This window comes from Mastigoproctus giganteus, chromosome 4, assembly GCF_048544385.1.
Source record: "Mastigoproctus giganteus isolate SK-2022 chromosome 4, ASM4854438v1, whole genome shotgun sequence".
NCBI lineage: Eukaryota > Metazoa > Arthropoda > Arachnida > Uropygi > Thelyphonidae > Mastigoproctus > Mastigoproctus giganteus.
In genome coordinates, this window is record NC_143578.1 from 141,661,836 (window position 1) to 141,684,370 (window position 22,535).

The window sequence follows — 22,535 nt, forward strand, 5'->3', positions numbered from 1 at the left end:
GGAATAGACAGTTTACAATCAATCCTGTTTCATCTGCATTGTAAATTTTCTCAAGCACAAGTTCAGTGGTTTCAATAAATTTTTGAAACTCACTGGCGAATTCTTGGGCAGCCGGTGCCATCACTGCTTAGTTTTTCACCTTGAACGGCAATCTGATGAATGCTGTGCCTCTGTTTAAACCACATAAACCACCCAGAAGATGCGGTAAAATCTTCCTGCAATGTTAATTTAATTCATCAAAAAATATTTTGCCTTGGCTCTTCCTGCTGATTATTAGCTAAACCACAACATCACTGCCTTGTCAAGATCCTCGTATGTCGACTGTTTTGTCGTTTTCTGATAGTCATGCCTTTAATGCTATCAGATGTGACCGCAAAATCTAATAGCTTCCCTTTATTTTTTATGATGTCGCATATTGTTTGGTCACCAACATTATAATGGTTCTTTAAATATTTAATGCATGCCCCATTTTCAAAATTTTTAATAATTTCTAGTTTTTGTTCAATTGAAAGCACAACTCTTGTGTTTACTCATCATTTTCGCGATTTCTAAACAAAAAAAAAAAAAAATATATATTTATTATAAAAAAAATTTTATATACCAAATTAAATATGCCAAAAAATAACAACAAAATAAATAACAAAACAAAATTTGTCTTTTTGCAGTGCAATGGAACACAATAATCCATGTGATGCACTAAAACAAACTAAACATTTGTTCTCTTTCAACTGTTTTTTTTTTTTGGAGTCTTGAAGTGTCCCAATTAATCCAAATCCGGTACATCAAGAGGCTCCTGTATTTATATTGTGTCTGCCTTTACCTCCTGCTTTTTTTGTATTTGATTAAATTGCCTGTGGTAGGATATTTTGAAAATATATTTCCTGCTTTGATTTTCTCTTATTTTGCTTGATGACATGACTCAGTATTTATGTGTCTGCCTTTACTTCTTGCTTAATTGTATTTGATTAAATTGTCTGTGGTAGGATATTTTCAAAAAGTATTCCATGCTTTGAGTTTCTCATTTTGCTTGGTGACATGATTCATTCCATTATGGTTTCAGATGTGTGGGCAATTTTGTAGATGTTTTTGGTTTTGTGAATTCTGCAGTATTCAGTAGCTTGTTGGAATCAATGGAGGTTTGTTGCTGTTATAAGATGGCAAGTAGCTTGTGCTTCTCAATTTGTTTTGTCTAGCTTCCAGCTATACAAAACAAATTGAGAAGCTTCTTTGTCTAGCTGGAAGCTAGACAATGCAAATTGATTTTATTTACTGGATAGTTATTGTTCTGCCACAGGGAGGCAGAAACAGTGCCAGTGGAGTGACAAATCAGTTTAACAGTTAGTGTTACTATAAAAGAGGGGAAAAAAATGAAGTTTATTTTCCTTTCTGAAAACCTGCTTAAAGTTTGTAAATCAAGTACTGTTTTAAAATAAATAGAAGAAGAATAGCTGGGGTGGATGGGATCTATCCAGTTATATTAAAGGAGGCAGCAAAGGAGGTGAGCAAACCCTTAGCCATAATTATGAGAGCTTCCTTGGACTCAGGGGAGGTACCCATTGACTGGAGATGTGCAAATGTGACCCCAATTCACAAAGGGGGATCAAAGGCTGACACAAGTAATTATAGACCTGTGAGTTTAACTTCTGTTCCCGGAAAATTAATGGAGGCACTGGTGAAAGAAGCACTGCAGGATCATCTAGACAAGACTTCAGTTATAGCTAGGACACAGCATGGTTTTGTTAAGGGGAAGTCTTGCCTGACCAATTTGATTGGATACTATGATGCAGTCACAAAAGAACTGGATGCAGGGAATAACTTTGATATTATATACTTGGATCTTAGAAAGGCTTTTGATACTGTTGCACATGGAAGACTGCTGCACAAATTGGAGCAGTGTGGCATTGGAGGCAAGTTGCTGCTATGGATAAAGGGGTGGTTGAGGGGGAGAAGACAGAGAGTGGTAATCAATGGACACTGCTCATCGTGGACTAATGTTATTAGTGGAGTCCCTCAGGGTTCAGTATTGGGGCCTTTATTGTTTTCTGTATTTATAAATGATATTGATGATGGTATATCAGGCTTAATGTCCAAGTTTGCAGACGATACGAAGGTTGGCAGGGTTGTCAAGGACACTACTGACACTATGCTGCTGCAACAGGATTTGGAAAGGTTGAGCAGATGGGCTTCGAGGTGGCAAATGAAGTTTAACATTGACAAATGTAAAGTACTACATATGGGAAACAGCAACACCAGAGCAACGTATCAACTCTGTGGTACTACACTGACAGTGGTAGAGAATGAAAGGGACCTGGGGGTGGTTGTGCAGGCAGATATGAAGTTCTCTGAGCAGTGCAGACGAGCTGCAAGAGTAGCTCATGGTGTATTGTCAATGATATATAGGAATTTTTCTAGCAGGGATAAGGAGGTGATTATTCCCTTGTACAAGGCAATGGTCAGGCCACACCTAGAGTACTGTATACAGGCCTGGAGGCCTCATTTCAGGAAGGATGTAGAGCTGCTGGAACGAGTACAGAGAAGGGCAACTAGATTGGTGAATGGGACAAAGGGGTTCTCTTACGAAGAAAGGCTTAAGTTTTGCAAATTACAGTGTCTGGAAACTAGGCACCAGCGGGGTGATCTGATAGAGGTGTACAAAGCCTTGAATGGTTTGAGCATGCTCAATGCTGATGGGATTCTTCCTCTAGCTCAGAAAAATCACCTGAGAGGGCATAAATTCAAATTGAGGAAAGACAGATGTAGGATAGATGTGCGGAAATTTGCCTTTAGCCAGCGGGTGGTTGGTGGGTGGAACAGACTTCCATCCCTTGTCGTGGACGTTGATAGCCTAAATAAGTTTAAGGCTCAGCTGGACAGGTATTTTGAACGAACAGAGGGGTGAAGTGGAAGTGGTTATTTTTATTTATTTATGTTACTTTTTTTTTTTTTTTTTTTGGCTGATGCTGCATAAGCTTGCTTTCTTGCATCAAATGCCTCTACTAATGCTAATGCTAATGCTAAAAGAAACTTTTAAACAGTTGTGCATTGATAATATTAAAAAACCAACTCCTACCATTACACTCCAATCAATGCCTTCTGCGGTCTTCCATCAAAAGGCTGTCAGAGGAATTTTGATCAACCTTGATGCAAAGAAAGCTCCAGGGCCTGATGACATTTCTCCACTTGTTCTCAAAACCTGTGTCCCTGAACTTATTCCTGTTCTGTGTTGCCTCATTTAATTTTTCTTATTCCAAATGTGTTTTCCCTTCTACTTGGAAATTTGCACATATATATATATATATATAGCCAGTTCCTAAAACGGGTGCCAAATCCCTCCCATCCAATTATCATCCCATTGCAATTACTTCTACACTTTCTAAAGTAATGGAGAAATCAATTAACCGCCAACTCTTAAACTACCTAGAATCCTTCCATCGGATCAACGATCACCAGCATGGATTCTGTCAGTGTCAATTCACTGGTGATATTCTGGCTTATGTTACCCATTTATGGACAAATTCAACGGAAACGTTTGGTGAAATTCAAGCATTTTAAAACTTCTTGACATTTCAAAAGCTTTTGATCATGTTTGGCATAAAGGTGTTCTAAATAAGCTTCCATCCTATGGTTTCCCAACTGTTTTTTTTTTTAAATTGGGTATCCAGTTCTTCTGACCGCTCACTACATATGTTGTTATGTTATGTTATTTTGGTTTTTAGGAGCATTAGCAACTAAGGCCATATTGCTCCGGGATATGCGGTGGTCATTCCCTGACCTTTCCGCATCCTCCGTATTTGGTGATCACGGGCTCGAACCCCGGTCTAATCAAGAAGCGTGTGCTACGCACTGCTGCTCCTTCCCACCTAGCTACGGAGGCGCCGCTCATTACATGTTACGGTAGATACCTCTCTGTCTTCTAACTTCTCCACTAACGCTGACATTCCCCGAGGTTCTGTTCTATCTCCTACTCTTTTCCTCTTGTATATTAATGACCTTCTTCCACTGACTGTAAATCCTATCCATAGTCCTATTGATCATGGCACATTACAATCCACCTTCCAATTTGAGAAACCTTGACCTGAACAAACAGCTTCAACTTCTCAAATATCCACTACCAATTCCTTACATGCTGATCTCCAGGTAATTCTCCATTGAGGCAAAGATAACTATTGATTACAAACGTTTTTAAAACTCAGTCCTGTCTTATATCTAGCAAAAAGGATTCTTCTGCTCCTATGCTTACAATTGATGACACTCCTATTTCTAGGGAAGACCATATATCTCTACTGGGGATTACCCTGACTTCTAATCTCTCTTGGCACAAGCACATTAGAAATACTGCTTCTGCTACGTATAAAAAACTGGGTTTTCTCTAACACTCTCAACATTACTTTTCTTCGAAACAGCTGATTATTATTATTAATATCCATATGATGCAAGGAAGCCTGAGGCTTATGCTGCACCAGGTGGGAAAAAAAGTTCCCGAGTAACCGTGTGAGAGAGAGAGAGAGAGAGAGAGAGAGAGAGAGAGAGAGAGAGAGAGAGAGAGAGAGAGAGACAAAAGTAGAAGGGAATCACCAAGAAAGAGAAGAATGATGATATCCAGCTCAGGACCCTGGGTGTACCAAGCCCATACTCGCCAGATGTGAGCCCCCGGGATTAATGACTCTGTACAAATCGTATATCTGCTCTACCATGGAATATTGTTCCCACACCTGACGCAGTGCCTCCAAAACCTCTCTCTCAGGGTTCTAGATTCCATTCAAAAGAGAATAGTTAGGTTAATTAATGGACTCATCTCCAAAAGAGTCGCAACATTTTCTGTCTCATAGACATTCTGTTTCTGCTACGTGGCTTTTCTATAGATACTTCCATGGGCACTGTTCTGAAAATTCTTGTTCTCTCTTTGAAGCAGTCTGAACACTTGCTGCAACAGTCAAGATCCTTTTACTGTTCAACTTGAAACTCACAGAACCAACTTTTTTTCTTCCTCATCTATTCATTCAACTTCCATTTCCTGGAACAATCTTCCTTCATACAGCATTTCCTGAGAATTGCAATCTACAGAGGTTAAAGACTAATGTCAACAAGTATCTTCTTTTATCTTCTCAACCTTCGACCCATGCATGGTAATAAGTACTATAGGTTCTAATACCTCTTGTGTTTGACATCTTCATAAAAAAAAAAAAAAAAGAAGTCCCAGTCAAAACTTCAATCAGTAAGAATTCCCACCTTTTCAATTAGTATTCAGCAATTCCACACACAAATCCAAACATTTTAGGTTAAATAGCCAGCATCTTCATGGTTCAATTTCAAACTTACGAACTTAGCGAACCAGCTTTTTCCTTTTATATTTCAAGAAAACTATAACTTTCCCTTATCTTTTTATATTTCAAGAAAACTATAACATGCCAAACTTCAAATCAAATATTAACAAGTTTTTTTATGATCCTTAACAAGGCTAACCATATGTCCTGTTTTCAACAGGACAGTGCCGTTTCTTTTGCTATAACCCAACCGTCCTGTTGTTTTAGTAAAAATATCATTTGTCCCATTTTTAAAAAAAAAAGTTTAAAAAAACGTTTAAATATGGGTGCAACATAACCTATATTTTTAGGATGGCTGCCATCGTAGGTAGTAGTAGTAGTGGCATGTGATGCAAGAAAGCAAGTGTATGAGCTTATGCAGCATCAGCCAAAATAAAAAAAAAAAAAAAAATCACACCATTCCCTCCAAATGCCTGTCCAGTTCCTCCTTAAATTTATTTAACCTATCAACTTCCACAACGACAGATGGAAGTTTGTTAAAGTAATTAACCACCTGCTGGCTAAAGGCAAATTTCCGCACATCTATTCTACATCTGTCTTTTCTTAATTTCAATTTATGCCCTCTTAGGTTCGTAATCTGAACAAGTGGAAGGATCCCATCAGAATTCAGCGTGCTCAACCCATTCAAGGCCTTATACACCTCAATCAGATCAACGTGCAGGTGCCTAGTCTCCAGCCACTACAATTTGCAGAACTTAAGCCTCTCTTGGTAAGAGGATCCCTTCATTCCCCTCACCAATCTTGCTGCCCTTCTCTGTACACGCTCAAGTAAATCTACATCCTTCCTAAAATGAGGCCTCCAGACCTGTACGCAGTACTCAAGGCATGGCCTGACCATTGCCTTATTCAGAGGGACAATCACCTCCTTCTCCCTGCTAGCAAAATTCCTATATATCATTGACAAAACCCCATGACCTGCCCTGGCAGCTTGTCTGAATTGCTCAGAAAACTTCATATCTGACTGCACAATTACTCCCAGGTCTTTTTCATTTTCTACCACCTTAAGTGTAGTACCACACAGTTGGTATGTTTCTTCTACCCATATGCAGTACTTTGCATTTGTCAAAGTTAAACTTCAGTTGCCACTTCTTAGCCCATCTGCCCAAATTATCTAGATCCTATTGCAGTAGCACACTGCCATTACTGTCATTAACAACCCTGCCAACCTTTGTATCATCTGCAAACTTTGACATTAAGCCTGATATACCTCCATCAATATCATTGATAAATATACAAAACAACAGTGGACCTAACACCGAACCCTGTGGGACTCCAATAATAACATTAGTCCACGAAGAGCCGCACCCATTGATTACCACCCTCTGTCTTCTCCCACTTAACCATCCCTTTATCTATTGTAGCAACTTACACCTAATGTCATATCTCTCCAATTTGAACAGCAGTCTTCCATGCACAACAGTGTCAAAAGCTTTCCTGAAATCCAAATATATGATATCAAAATTATTTTTTGCCTCCAGTTCCTTTGCAACCACATCATAATATCCTATCAAATTTGTCAGACAAGACTTTCCCTTAACAAACCCATGCTGTGTCTGAATTATTGCTGCAGTCTTGTCTAGATGAACCTGCAATGCATCTTTAACCAGTGACTCCATTATTTTACCCGGAACAGAAGTTAAACTAACTGGTCTGTAATTACTTGTGTCACCCTCCGATCCCCCTTTGTGAATTGGGGATACATTTGCACATCTCCAGTCCGTGGGAAGCTCCCCTGAGTCCACACCTAGTGGCACGTTGATTGAATTCCGAGAATTTCATCTGCCGGTGGTTACCACCATAACTGAAAGAGACAGACAATTTTTGTAATAGGCCTTTAACATTAGTTCAGTGTCAGTAGTTGATCGGTAGCCCACAGTCGGCATTTGTTCTGTATGCTTGTCACATGCACACACTTGAAAATTTTTATTTTATAATTTTAAGTTTTAAGCCTCAAATTTAAGATGACGAAAATGAAAAATTTTACTTTTAACCTTCAAAAAGAATTCAAATTTATGAAACTGGACAACTGGTATTACAAAACAAAAGTGGTTTGTCAACATTGTAATGTTCAGTTTTCTGTTGCTCATGAAGGTAGGAGTGACATTAACCAACATCTATGTAGCTAGAAACATAAGGATGTTGAGAGAAAACTTTGAATTCGGTTCAAAGCATCAACTCATTCATCGTCCCATTTTGGCCTCAAAGAATTATCATGAGCCTATCCTTAACCCATCCAATGTTAGCAGAGTGCTATTGCTTACCACAACTTAATGTTTAAGATCAATAAAGAAAAATAATAATAATTACTTACTTTGGTGTTTCCATTTCTTAGCCTCTAAAAATTTGAATATGTCCTCTTTCAGAATTCGTCCATCTTTACCTGTTCCCCGAATATCTGCAATATGGAGCTGTTAATTAAAAAGTAAAAAAGGATCATAAAGGTAAATTGTTAATTATATAATGGAAGCTTTATATTTCAAGAAAACCAAAACATACCATTCATGGTGTGATCAATTAAATCGAACATTTCCAGACATCTAAATTTTGAAGAATATTTTATGTGGTTGCTAAAATTATTAAAATTTATATTTTAATTTTAGGTTTGCAGCTATTTAAATTAAAAAAAAAAAAATCTCACAGATCAATTATGACATTAGACCATTTTATTTCTCAGAGTGCAATTTCAAACAGCTCACAGATATACATACACCCTAATCAGAAAAAATCAAATACATATAAATTTAAAGTGATGCATTTCATTTGTACAATACTCCTCCAATATCACTACAAAACAATTAAATATTGAGAGGCTTATAAATATACAAACAAAAGGAGATTCAAATATGATGTAGACAAAAATTGCACAAATATAACAAATACATGTACATAAATTCCTATTTCAAATGTAATTTCCCCACTAAAAAAATTATATATATTTTTGGGGGATTCACAGACTAAAAGATTAAAGGTGGCCACAGGAAGAAGTGAAAGTGATTCTTGCACTGCTTCTATTGTAATGAGCAGCAGCCTACAGTGCAAGTTGCTGGGGATTTCAAGAGCTGCTGGGTGTCATCATGGAACAAGTAAATACATGGGCTGTGTTAGGGTAACTAAGAGTAAGAACAAGTGCATCTATACTTGCATGTACACTAATGCTAGAAGCATAGTAAATAAAATTGATGAATTTGAAGTGCCGATCAAGACATCAAAGGCAGATATTGTTGGGATATCAGAGACATGGTGTCAAATAGATATAAGCAGTGCAGAATTAGAAATTTGGGGAATACAATGTGTACAGAAAGGATATACAGGTAAGAAGGGAGGAGGGGATATGCTGTTAGTTAAGAAACACAAAAAAATTATGGAAGTGCATCCGGTTGACACGGGAGGGCAGTGCAATGTTTAGTAAATTTCATGTGACAAACACTGGGAAAGGAAAAATGAGAGTAGGAGTTTGTTATAGGCCAAATGATGCTGATGAGTACAATGAACAGTGGTGCAGAGAAATAGAATGGGCCAGTAAATCAGAATGTCTTGTAATGGGGGATTTTAACTTTCCAGATATTGACTGGAACTTGGGGGTTGATCAATTGCATGCTAGCAAGACTTTTGTGGATTTATTGGAGGATTGTTTTCTACAGCAACATGTTCGGGTGGCAACCACAGCGAGTAATACCCTTGATCTGATTATCAGCAGTGATTATTCATGCATTAAGAATTTGCAGATAAAGGAACCACTAGGTGACAGTAATCACATTGTACTGATGTGGGATTTTCTTAAAGATGTAACTACCATCAAGGGCAAAGGGAAGGGTTTTTGTTTTCGTAAAGGTGACTACAGAGGTCTCAGACAGTTTTTAAATTCTATAGAGTGAGATCAACTGATGATGTTACCAATGGGGAATTCTAAATGGAAAGTCTTCAGGGACGTAATCTTGGAGGCTACTAGGCTTTTCATACCAACTAAGAGGTATGATATCTCATACCAACCAATAGGCTTGACGCAGCCAAGTGGTCAGCAGCGATAGTGCATAGCACGCGTTACTTGAGTGGACCGGGGTTCGATCCCGTGACTACTAAATACGATAAATATTTGTATTGATGATTTATTGTAAACTCTACTGACTTGGGTGTCGTGCCGGAGTATAAACAGAAAATTAAATAATGTGCAAGCCTAAATGGATGTCGGATGAATTAGTGAGGCTCGTGGCACAAAAGAAAAATGCATGGGATGCATATAAATCATCAGGCAACGCAGAAGCCTACGACAGATATAAGCTAGTCTGTAATCAGGTGACAAAGGAGGTTAAGGGAGGCAAAAGCAGATTAAGAGAAATCTTTGGCAGAGGACGCAAAGAAAAACAGCAAGCAGTTCTTCACTTACGTAAACTCTAGAAATAAGGGGATGAATCAGATTGGTCCACTTAATATAGATGGTTCGACTATTGATGATCCTGCTCAATTAGCTGATAAATTGAACGAGTATTTTGCATCTACATTCACACGAGGAATTATTCAAGGAGGGAAATGCCAGAACTTTATCAAACTCTAACAGGGAGCTAAATGATTTTGTGATAACTAAGAGTAAAGTGGAGAAATTGTTGAAGTTAAACATAAAAAAAAGGCACCTGGCGCAGATGGAATCTATCCAGTTATAAAGAAGGAGGCAGCAAGGGAAGTAAGCAAACCTTTAGCCATAATTATGAGAGCATCCTTAGAGTCAGGGGAGTTCCCCATGTACTGGAGATGTGCAAATGTATCCCCAATTCACAAAGAGGGTTCAAAGGGTGACACAAATAATTATAGAACTGTTACTTTAACTTCTGTTCTGGGAAAAACAATGGAGGCACTGGTTATAGAGGTGATACAGGATCACCTAGACAAGATAACAGCAATAATTCAGGCACAGCTTGGGTTTCTTAAGGGGAAGTCTTGTCTGACCAATTTGATTGGTTACTACGATGTGGTCACAAAGGAACTGGAGGCAAAAAATAATTTCTATATCATATACTTGGATTTCAAGAAAGCTTTTGATACTGTTGCACATAGAAAACTACCGTACAAATTGGAGCGGTATGGCATTAAAGGTAAGTTACTGTAATGGATAAAGGGATGGTTGAGTGGGAGTTGGCAGAGAGTGGTAATAAATGGACATTTCTCAACGTGCACTAATGTCATTAGCAGAGTCCGGCAGGGTTCTATGCTGGACCCTTGCTTTGTGTATTTATCAATGATATCAATGAAGATATATCAGGCTTAATGTCCAAGTCTGCAAACGATACAAAGGTTGGCAGGGTTGTTAACGACACTAAAGACAGTATGCTACTGCAACAGGATCTAGAAAGGTTAGGCAGATGGGCTGAGAAGTGGCAACTAAAGTTTAACACTGTCAAATGCAAAGTACCGCATATGGATAATATGTAACCCAAGAGAAACTTACCAACTCTGTGGTACTTCACTCAGGGAGGTGGAGAATGAAAAAGACCTGAGGGTAATTTTGCAGTCAGATATGAAGTCCTCTGAGTAGTGCAGGAGCCCTGCCAGAGCAGATCAAGAAGTTTTGTCAATGATATATAGGAATTTTGCTAGCAGAGATAAGGATGTGATTATCCCTTTGCATAAGGCAATGATCAGGCCACCTTGAGTACTGTATACAGGTCTGGAGGCCTCATTTTAGGAAGGATGTAGAGTTGCTGGAATGAGTACAGAGAAGGGCAACAAGATTGGTGAGAGGAACAAAGGGGTGCACTTATTAAGAAAGGGTTAAGTTCTGCAAGTTGTGGCATCTGGAGACTAGGCACCTGTGAGGTGATCTGATTGAGGTGTATAAGGCCTTGAATGGTTTGAGCAGACTCAATGCAGACAGGATACTTCCACTTGCTCAGACTAAGAACCTGAGGGGGTATAGATTCAAATTGAGGAAAGACAGTTGTAGAATAGATGTGCGGAAGTTTGCCTGTAACCAATGGGTAGTTGATTGCTGAAACAGACTTCCATCTATTGTTGTGGAAGTTGATAGCTTAAATAAATTTAAGGCTGAAGTAGACAAACATTTGGGGTGACTGGATGGGTCAAATGGGAAGGGTTTTTTTTTTTTTTTTTGCTGATACTGTTCAAACTTGCTTTCTTGCATCATATGCCTCAACTTGCATCATGTTCCTCAATTAATGCTAAATAAAGTATGTTTTATTTTGTATGAAATATAAAAGGTAAAAGATACAGGTAAAATATATAAGAACTATAAATTTCGTAACCTGGTTTTTAAGCTCCTTATAGAGGATACATTAAAATTTATTATGCTACTGAGGCTTATGCTACACCAGCCAAAAATAAAATTTCCGCATTACAGAGAGAGAGAGAGAGAGAGAGAGAGAGAGAGAGAGGAGAGAGAGAGTGTGTGTGTGTGTGTGTGTGTGTGTGTGTGTGTGTGTGTGTGTGTGTGTGTGTGTGTGTGTGTGTGTGTGTGTGTGTGTCAAAAATAGAAGGGGAAAAAGCAAGAAAGAGAAGAATGATTATATCCAGCTCAGGACGCTGGGTTTGGCAAGCCCATACTTGAAGATTTCAACATTATTTATATAACTATCAAAATTTATATTAATTATATTATACAAAAATAAAATTAATAGAAACTTGGCACCCATAATGTATCTGTAACTAATACCAGTAAAACACTAATATTATATACAGACACATGCAACCTATAGAGCTATTAGCATGTAACTAAAAACATTAGCATTAGTAGAGGCATATATGATGCAAGAAAGCACGCTCAATTAGCATCAGCCAAAAAAAATCTGTCCCATTTCATCCATCCATTCTTTCACTCCAAAAGTTTGTCTAGTTTAGCCTTGAATTTATTTAAGCTGCCAACTTCCACAACAACAGAGGGACGTTTATTCCAGTCATCATTGACCCGCTGGCTAAAGGCAAATTTCCCCAGATCTATTCTACAAATGTCTTTCTTCAATTTGAATTTGTCCCCTCAGGTGCTGAATCTGAGCAAGAGATTCAAGGCCTTATACACCTCAATCAGATCACCTTGCGTTCTCTAGACACTGCAATTTACAGAACTGAACTTAAGCCTATCTTGGTAGCAGCAACCCTTCATTCTACTCATTAATCTTGGTCCACTTCTCTGTACTTGTACTAGTAGCGGAACAGTTTCCCTAAAATGAGGCCGCCAGACTTATATGCAGTACTCAAGGTGTGGCCTGACCATTGCCTTATACAAGGGGATAATAACCACCATATCTCTTCTAGAAAAATTCCTATATATCACTGACAAGACCCCATGAGCTACTCTTGCAGCCTTTCTGCATTGCTCAGAAAACTTCATACCTGACTGCACAATTAGCCCCAGGTCTTTTGCATTCTCCATGGTACTACTCTGAGTGTAGTACTGCACAGTTGGTATGTTACTCTGGGGTTACTGATACCCACATGCAATATTTTGGGTTTGTCAATGTTAAATTCAGTTGCCACTTCTCGGTATATCTGCTCAACTTTCCTAGATTCTGCAGCAATATTGTACCATTCTTAATGTGATTGTTTGCAAACTTGCAACCTTCGTATTGTTTGCAAACTTGAACATTAAGCCTGATATGCCGTCATTAATATCACTGATAAATACAAAAAACAACAATGGGTCCAAACGGACTCCTGGGGAACTACACTAATAACATTAGTCCATGAAGAGCAGTGTCCATTGATTATCACTCTCTGTCTCCTCTCACTCAACCATCGTTTTATCCATTGTAGCAACTTGCCCTCAATGCCACACTGCTCCAACTTGTACAGTAGTCTTCCATGTGCAAGAATATCAAAAGTTTTCCTAAAATCCAAGTATATGATATCAAAATTATTTTTTGTATCCAGTTCCTTTATGGCCATATCATAGTATCTAATCAAATTGGTCAGACAAAACCTTTAACAAACTCATGCTATGTCTGAACTACAACTGCAGTCTTGTCAAAATCCTGCAGTGCTTCTTTAACCAGTGACTCCATTATTTAACCCAGGAACAGAAGTTAAACTAACAGGTCTGTAATTACTTGTGTCATCTTTCAATCCTCCCCTTGTAAAATGGGGATACATTTGCACATCTCCAGTCTGTGGGGAAATCCCCTGAGTCTTGGCTCCTTCCTCTAGTATAACTGAACAGATCCCTTCCACCCCAGGTGCCTTCCTTATTGTTAACAAGAGCAATTTCTTTTTCATTTGTTCTCAGTTATTAAACAACCCTGTTAGAGCTGGATAATCTTCTCGCCTCCACTGCCCACCAGAATTCCTCAGGTGTGAATGTAGATGCAAATAAAATACTCATTCAGTTTGTCAGGTACCTAAGCAGAATCGTGAACAATCGAACCATCAATATCAAGTGAAGCAATCTGATTCATCCCCTTTCTTCTAGAATTTACATAAAGAAGTATTTACTGTTTTTCTTTATATCCTTTGCCAAAGCATTCTTATAATGTCCTTTATGACTTGATTACAAACTATCCTATCTACCATAGGCATCTGTGTCTCCTCATAATTTATATATATCCCATGCATTTTTTTTCTCTGCCATGAGACTCAATAATTCATCTGACATCCATTTTGATATAAAACATATAAATAAGGCCTAAAACCAGTGGTGGGATTCAGCCGGTTCGCACCGGTTCGGCAGAACCGATACCTAATTTTTTGTTGAGTTCGGCGAACCGGTTGTTAAAATGGCACTTGTGATTAGGGTTCTCTCTAAGGTGGATGCCTGGTATTCTATGCCATTTATTAATTCAGCAAGAAATTTTCGTTTAGTATCGATAAAATGAAGAAAATGTATGTTCTGACTGATGTTTATCAATGGTATAAGCATAGTGCTTTGTTTATAAAAGTTTAGATATGACCACACGTGGACAGAACCAGTAAAAATATTCAAATATATTGGCACATATCCGCTCCTGCTCTATAATATATTAAAATAAAACATTATTAAAATTTTTTGCAGTAGCCCTTAAAAGGATGAAAAGGCAACAGAGTTTGACAGATTTTTTTCAATAAGAAACTAAAATCAGAATTTGTTGTATTAGAATTGGTCTTGGATTCAGTTACATCACCAACAATTTTCGTTGAACTAGTTGAATTGGAAAAACAAGATGCAGAGACAATATGTTCTTCAGTTATGAAAAGTTTAAATAATGTTGGGCTTACTAAGAACTACCTACAAAAAAATTTAATAGGATTTTGCTCCGATGGTGCCAGCGTTATGCTTGGGAGAAAATCTGGAGTGAGCACTAGGATTGCAAAAGAGTTTCCAAACATAATAATATGGCACTGTTTAAATCATCGCCTCCATTTTGTTTTAGATGATTCGATAAAGGAAACAAAGCAAGTAAATCATTTTAAAATATTTATTGATAAGATATATACTATTTTTCATCAATCCAATAAGAACCAAATTGAACTTTCCAGAATATCCGAACAACTTGGAATTGAAATTATAAAGATTGGTAGAGTTTTGGGACCAAGATGGGTTGCCTGTAGTTTAAGGTAAACCCTAGCTGTGTGGCGCTTATCCAGCGCTACATCACTATTTTTATTCAAATAAAAAGTACTTAGGTATGGCTGCCCATCTTGAAAATATATATTTTATAACTGATTTGGCATTGATGATTGATATTTTAAACGAAATTTCTCTTCTTTCAAATGCACTGCAAGCAAGAAATATAGACATAATAAAGGCTGAAAAACTCGTGATAAGATCTATTAAAGCATTTCAAATGCTTGGAAAGGAAAAGGGTCCATACGAAAAAAAAGTTGATGAATTAATTACTTCAGAAACCTTCAAAAATATAAAATTTGTAGAAAATCATCGATTTGTTTCGGGCTTCCTCGAGAAAGACTTTTAGAAAACATCGTAACGAATTTGAAAAAAAAGACTAATGGATTGTGAACATTTAAAAGCAAGTTGTAGCCAATTTCAAGATAGGAATAAATTACAATTTCTCAATTTTTTGGAGCCAGATTACTGGAATATTGAAGAAGTACTAGTTCCATGGAAAGCAGCTGAAGAACAATTGCTCGTATTTAATGACATTTTTAATTACCAAATTGATATTAATGATTATCGAGATTTCTTGGAAAACGTTTTAAAAAATTCCCAGAATTATGCAATTCTTGAAAGTGTTCAAAGAGCTAAAAATATTGTCAGAACAATTGTTGTAAGTTCAGCAGAAGCAGAAAGAGGTTTTTCAAAGATGAACATAATATGGTCAGAGAAGAGAAGTCGCTTAACTGTTTCTAATATATCAAACACAATGACTATTAGTCTAATCCGCCTACCTCTAAAGGAATGGGATCCTACTCCTACAGTGGTTAAGGATAAATCACTCAGCCAATGATGCTCGGATAAAAGCAAAGAAAATTGCAAGCGAGGACGCCAATCAAGAAGCAATATGGAAATATCATAAATAACAGTTTTGGTTTTTTGTCAGGTATTATTTAATATTTTAAAACTCTTTCTTATAACATAATCTAGTTTTGGACCTCTTTTATTGTTCTTATTTAAGTATTAACTGCATGAAATAATAAACTACCTTTCGGTATATAGTTTTTTTTATACTTAGAACGGTCATTAGGGCAGCGAACCAGTTGTTAAATTATTTGAATCCCACCACTGCCTAAAACCTTGAAGAGTATTTCTTAGTTGGTATGAAAAGCCTACTAGCTTTCAAGATTAATTCCTTGAATGCTTCCCATTTGGAATTTGCTGTTGGTAACATCATCAGTTGGTCCCACTGGATAGAGTTTAAAAAATTTCAAAGACCACTATATTCTCCTTTACTGAAGCAAATACCCTTCCCTTTACCCTTGACGGTAGTAACATCTTTGAGTAAAGCCCACATCAGTACACTGTGGTCACTGCCACCTAGTGGTTCCTTTATCTACAGATTCTTAATGCATGAATAATCACTGCTGATAATCACATCAAGGGTATTACTCCCTCTGTCTGCCTCTCGAACATGCTGCTGTAGAAAATAATCATCCAATAAATCCATAAAAGTCTTCCTAGCATGTGAGTGACCCACCCACTAATTCCAATCAATATCTGGGAAGTTAAAATTCCCCAATATAAAACAATCTGATTTACTGGCCCACTCTTATTTCTCTCTACAGTTTTTCGTTGTACTCATCAGCTCTCAATACTCTCACTATTCTGAACTTTGCTTTCCCAGTACTTATGTCACACCAAACTTGTTGAACAGTGCACTGTCCACCCATGTCAACTGAATGTTCTTCCTTAGATTTTGTGTGTTTTTTAACTAACAGCATCATCCCATCCTCCCTTTCTATCCTTTCTCTACACATTGTACTCTCCAAATTCCAATTCTGCATTATTTATCTCTGTGTGACACCAAGTCTCTGATATTCCAGACATTCAAGGGGGATATTCCAACAATATCCCCCTTGAATGTCTTTATCAGCACATCAAATTCATTTACTATACTCCTAAAACTTGCCATGTTACTGAAGAAGAAGTGTCTGATAATAATTGTGTTTGCCATAGAATGGTGCATGCCAATTATAGATCTGAATCTTATTCATGTACTTGTATTTACGAGGAATTTAGATGTGTGATTAAATATGCTGAATTAAGAAACTATACAGATATAAAATCATTTATTGATATCCAAAAAAGTAAGGGCAATACTCCATTAAAAAAGCTAGATGGGATTACATAAACCACTGGGGGCCACATTGATGAGTATGGGCTTGGCACACCCAGGATCCTGAGCTGGATATCATCATTCTTCCTTCTACTTCTCTCTCTCTCTCTCTATCTCTCTCTCTGGGTAACTCGGGAATTTTTTTTTTTTTGGCTGGTGCAGCATAAGCCTTGGGCTTCCTTGCACCATATAGCTAATAATAATAATAATAATTAAGTGATAATAATATCATATGAAATAGGTAAGTGTAATTTGCTTTAACAAAATGAATAAAATAAAAATGTAACAAGCTTAACAAAATGGAGATAAGAAGTTTATAAAAGTTAAAAAAGTTTGATGTGAGTGAATCTAAAATACTTTTTTGTACATTATGTCCTTGATGTTGTAACAGACATTCTCTCAGATATGTTAGCTGTGCTTGCTATCTGGGAGTCTAAAATGCTGATGGAACTGATGTTCGGGTGATGCTCAAATCAAGTGGACTCAATTTCGGTGAAATCCAGATAGTCTGAGACAGTCAAATTCTCTGCTTGCATCTTAATAATGGTGGGACTGTTAGTAATGCTGGATATAACCCTCATGCACAAGCACACTGTGGGTGATCACCCAGGTGTAAACCAATGTAAGCAGGGGTCGAGGTGCGGTGCCCACACCACATGGAGGAATGCAGCCCCTCTGTTCAAGAGAAGAATGTTTCATATCGTAATTCACTTGTGTCCAATTCTTCAGTTTCATTTTCTGCCTACACCAAAGTTCGTAGAAATTGTAAAGCAGTCAATCAATCCAAACTATATGTTGAACAAGCTAAGAGTAGAAAACTTGCTTCTTGCACTAATGGTAGTCAAGCATTTTGGTCTCTTGCCAAAGCTATTGGCCGCAAATTTTGTCTATCTCTGCTCCCACCTCTATCAAAACCAGATGGTTCTATTGTCACTTTAGTCGAGGATAAAGCTGACGTGCTAGCATCCCATTTTTCTTCCAACTCATGTATTAATGATCTTGGTAAAAACACCTCCCACCATTCCCAACATGCTCCATTCAATGCTTCCTGTGGTCTTCTATAAAAAGTATGTCGGAAGGAGTTTGATGAATCTTGATGCTAAGAAAGCTCCAGGTCCTAACAGTGATTCTCCGCTTGTTCTCAAAACCTGTGTTCCTGAACTTACTCCTGTTCTTTGCTGCCTTTTTTCACTTTATTATTCCAAAGGTGGTTTTCCTTCTGCTTGGAAATTTGCAGATATCCAGCCAGTTCCTAAAAAAGGTGAAAAATCCCTCCCATCCAATTATTGTTTCATTGCAATTACTTCTATTCTTTCTAAAGTAATGGAGAAATCAATTATCCGCCAACTCTTAAACTATCTAGAAACCTTCCATATGATCAACGATTGCCAGTATGGTTCCCCACTTATGGACAAATTCAATGGAAAAGTTTGGTGAAACACAAGCAGTTGCTCTTGACATCTCAAAGGCTTTCGATCGTGTTTGGCATAAAGGTCTTCTAAACAATCTTCCATCTTATCATTTGCCAACTGTTTTTTTGCAATTGGTTATCCAGTTTTCTCTCTCTGACTGCTCAGTGAGGGTAATGGCATATGGCTCTCTGCCCTCTAACGTCTCCACTAATGCTGGTATCCTCCAAGATTCAGTTCTTTTTCACACTCTTTTCTTTGTGTATTTTAAAGACCATCTTCCACTGACCAGAAATCCTATCCATAGTTTTGCTGATTTGCACATTGCATTCCACTTTCCAGTTTGAGAAACCTCATCCTGCTCAATCAGCTTCAACTTCTTGAATATCTGCTACCAATGCCTTAAATGCTGATCTCCAGGTAATTATCCAATAGGGAAAAGACAACTTAGTTGAATTCAATCCTTCTAAAACTCAGTCTTGTCTTATATCTCACAAAAAGGATTCTTCTGCTCCTATGTTTATCTTTGGGGGCACTCTGATTTCTAGGCTAGATGATATATCTCTTTTGGGGATTACCCTGACTTCTAATCTCTCTTTACACAAGCACATTACAAATATTGCTTCCTCTGTATCTAAAAAACTGGGTTTTCTCTTTCGCTCTTAGTGTTGCTTTTCTTCCAAACAGCTGTTCACTCTGTACAAATCGCAAATCTGCCCTATCATGGAATGTTGTTCCAAAAATCTGGGGCAGTGCCACCAAAACCTCTCTCAGGTTTATAGATTCCATTCAGAAGAGGGCAGTTAAGTTAATTAATGGCTCATCTCTAACAGAGTCTCTCCACTCTCTGTCTCATAGATGTACTGTTTCTGCTGCATGCCTTTTCTACAGATACTTCCATGGGCATTGTTCTTCTGAATTGGCTTCTATAATTCCCACTCTCTTTCAAAACAGTCTGAACACATGCTGCCAACATCCATTTACTGTCCAACTTCAAACTCACAGAACCAACTTTTCGTCTTCCTCGTTTATTCATTCAACTGACGTTTTCTGTAACAACCTTCCTTCATATGTATTTCCTGAAAATTGTAGTGTACAAAAGTTCAAGTCTAATGTCAATAAATATCTTCTTTCAACTTTCTTCTTTCTTCTCTCATACCAACAGTATTCAATTCTTGGTACAGTTGATGTCAAGATTACATGGTAGGATGTCTAAGTTTGACAACTATATTCATCCAAGTGAGTCGCACTTCATAAACTAAAATGTTGTTGAATTGATAGGTTATAACTTTGTGCAATGGACTCAGAAAAGAAGTTTGGAATCTGGATATACTTCTAAAAATGTAATTTAGAGTATAGTGAAATTAATTTAGATTGTATTGTTTAGGAAAGAGGAGTCTATCAAAAGAGCAAATGGTAGATACTTGGTCTTCAAGTGATTGATATGGAAACCAAAAAGTTCAATGTAATCCAGGAAGTTATCACTCAGTTGTTGAGCAAAAAGAATTTAAAACACCAACATTGCCAGAAGGGCCTGAAAAATATAGAAAATGTTATCAGCATAAAATCTGAAGATCAGGTTCAGTTCACTTGAAGGAAAAGAGCAAGGCCAAGAGGACTCTTGCTTGGGGCAGGCCTAAGCTAATATTCCAAATACAGTGTGTGGATTGGTTAGAGAAGATAAATGCGCAATCGCAAAGTAACTGTCGAACCACTTGCAAGTAAGGGATCCTGAAATACGGTAATAGTTTTGGAGCAGAAGGTATCAGAGGATCAACAGCAAATGAGTCAAAGGTAGCAGAAATAAAGGAAGAAGCAGTGCATATTCTCCTTTTGACGTTGGTCTAGAAGAAAAAAAATTGCCTAGATTTTTTTTTTTTTTTTTTTTATGAGAACCCCAAACACGAGAGGTATTATAACCTATAGTACTTAGTACCGTGCTTGGGTTGGAGGTTGAGAAGACGAAAGAAGATATTTGTTGACATTGGACTTGAACTTCTGTAGATTGTAATTTTCAGGAAATACGTATGAAGGAAGGTTGTTCCAGAAAACGGCAGTTGAATGAATAAATGAGGAAGATGAAAAGTTGGTTCTGTGGGTTTGAAGTTGGACAGTAAATGGATGTTGGCTGGTGGCGGCACGTGTTCGGACTGTTTTGAAAGAGAGAGCGGGAATTATAGAAGCCAATTCAGAAGAACAGTGCCCATGGAAGTATCTGTAGAAGAGGCATGTTATTTGTTGTTGTTATTTAGTTTTTAGGAGCATTAGCAACTAAGGCCATATTGCTCCGGGATATGCGGTGGTCATCCATGACCTTCCCGCATCCTCCGTATTTGGTGGTGACGGGCTCGAACCCCGGTCTAATCAAGAAGCGTGTGCTACGCACTGCTGCTCCTTCCCACCTGGCTACGGAGGCGCAAAGAAGAGGCATGCAGCAGAAACAGTGCGTCTATGAGAAGGCGAGTGGAGAAATTCTGTTAGAGATGATTCATTAATTAACCTAACTGCCCTCTTCTGAATGGAATCAAGAAGCCTGAGAGAGGTTTTGGGGGCACCACCCCAGATGTGGGAACAATATTCTATGGCAGGGTGGATTTGCGATTTATACAGAGTGAGCAGCTGTTTGGGAGAAAAGTAACGCCGAGAGCGAAAGAGAAAACCAAGTTTTTTAGATGCAGAGGAAGCAATATTTGTAATGTGCTTGTGCCAAGAGAGATTAGAAGTCAGGGTAATACCCAAAAGAGATATATCATTTTGCCTAGAAATCGGAGTGTCACAAAAGATAAGCATAGGAGCAGAAGAATCCTTTTTGCGAGATATAAGACAAGATTGAGTTTTAGAAGGGTTGAAATCAACTAAGTTGTCTTTGCCCCACTGGAATATTACCTGAAGATCGGCATTTAAGGAATTGGCAGCAGATTTTCGAGAACTTGAAGCTGATTGAGCTGGACAAGGTTTCTCAAAATGGAAAGTTGAATGCAATGTGCTATCATCGGCAAAACTATGGATAGGATTTCCAGTCAATGGAAGAAGGTCATTGATATACAAGAGGAAAAGAGTGGGAGAAAGAACTGAACCTTGGGGGACACCGGCATTAGTGGAAAAGTTAAAAGACAGAAAGCCATCTACCATCACCCTCAGTGAGCGATCAGAGAGAAAACTGGATAACCAATTACTAAAAACAGTTGGCAAACCATAAGATGGAAGCTTGTTTAGAAGACCTTTATGCCAAACACGATCAAAAGCCTTTGAGATGTCAAGAGCAACTACTTGTGTTTCACCGAACCTTTCCATTGAATTAGTCCATAAATGGGTAACATAAGCCAGAATATCACCAGTGGATCGACACTGACGGAATCCATACTGGCGATCGTTGATCAGACGGAAGGTTTCTAGGTAGTTTAAGAGTTGGCGGTTAATTGATTTCTCCATTACTTTAGAAAGAGTAGAAGTAATTGCAATGGGACGATAATTGGATGGGAGGGATTTGTCACCCTTTTTAGGAACTGACTGGATATGAGCAAATTTCCAAGCAGAAGGAAAAACACCTTTGGAATAAGAAAGTGAAAAAAGGCGGCAAAAAATAGGAGTAAGTTTAGGAGAACAGGTTTTGAGAACAAGTGGAGAAATACTTTCAGGACCTGGAGCTTTCTTAGCATCAAGATTCATCAAAATCCTTCTGATATATCCTTTTGACGGAAGACCACAGGAGGCATTGAATGGAGCGTGTTAGGAATGGTGGGAGGTGTTTTACCAAGATCATTAATACATGAGCTCGAAGAAAAATGGGATGCTAGCAGGTCAGCTTTATCCTTGGCTGAAGTGACAACAGAACCATCTGGTTTGGACAGAGGTGGGAGCAGAGATCGGCAAAAGTTGCGGCCAATAGCTTTGGCAAGAGACCAGAATGCTCGGCTACCATTAGGGCAAGAAGCAAGTTTTCTACTCTTAGCCTGTTCAAACTCTAGTTTGGACTGATTAATAACTGCTTTACAATTGTTGCGAGCTTTGGTGTAGGCAGAAAATGAAACTGAAGAATTAGAAACAAGCCAATTACGATATGCAAAGTTCTTCTCTTGGACAGCCTTAGCACA

At 38.0% G+C, this 22,535-nt stretch overlaps 1 protein-coding gene across 3 annotated transcripts in view; it reads right to left on the bottom strand.

Moving 5' to 3' along the window:
- Dbct (Dihydrolipoamide branched chain transacylase E2) overlaps positions 1 to 22,535 on the bottom strand; it is a 561,035-nt gene that overhangs the window by 228,725 nt on the left and 309,775 nt on the right. For all 3 annotated transcript variants that reach the window (XM_090372955.1, XM_090372954.1, XM_090372953.1), the window contains exon 6: positions 7,636 to 7,732. In XM_090372955.1, coding sequence (XP_090229081.1) covers positions 7,636 to 7,732 — 97 coding nt within the window. The remainder of the gene's footprint in view (positions 1 to 7,635; positions 7,733 to 22,535) is intronic.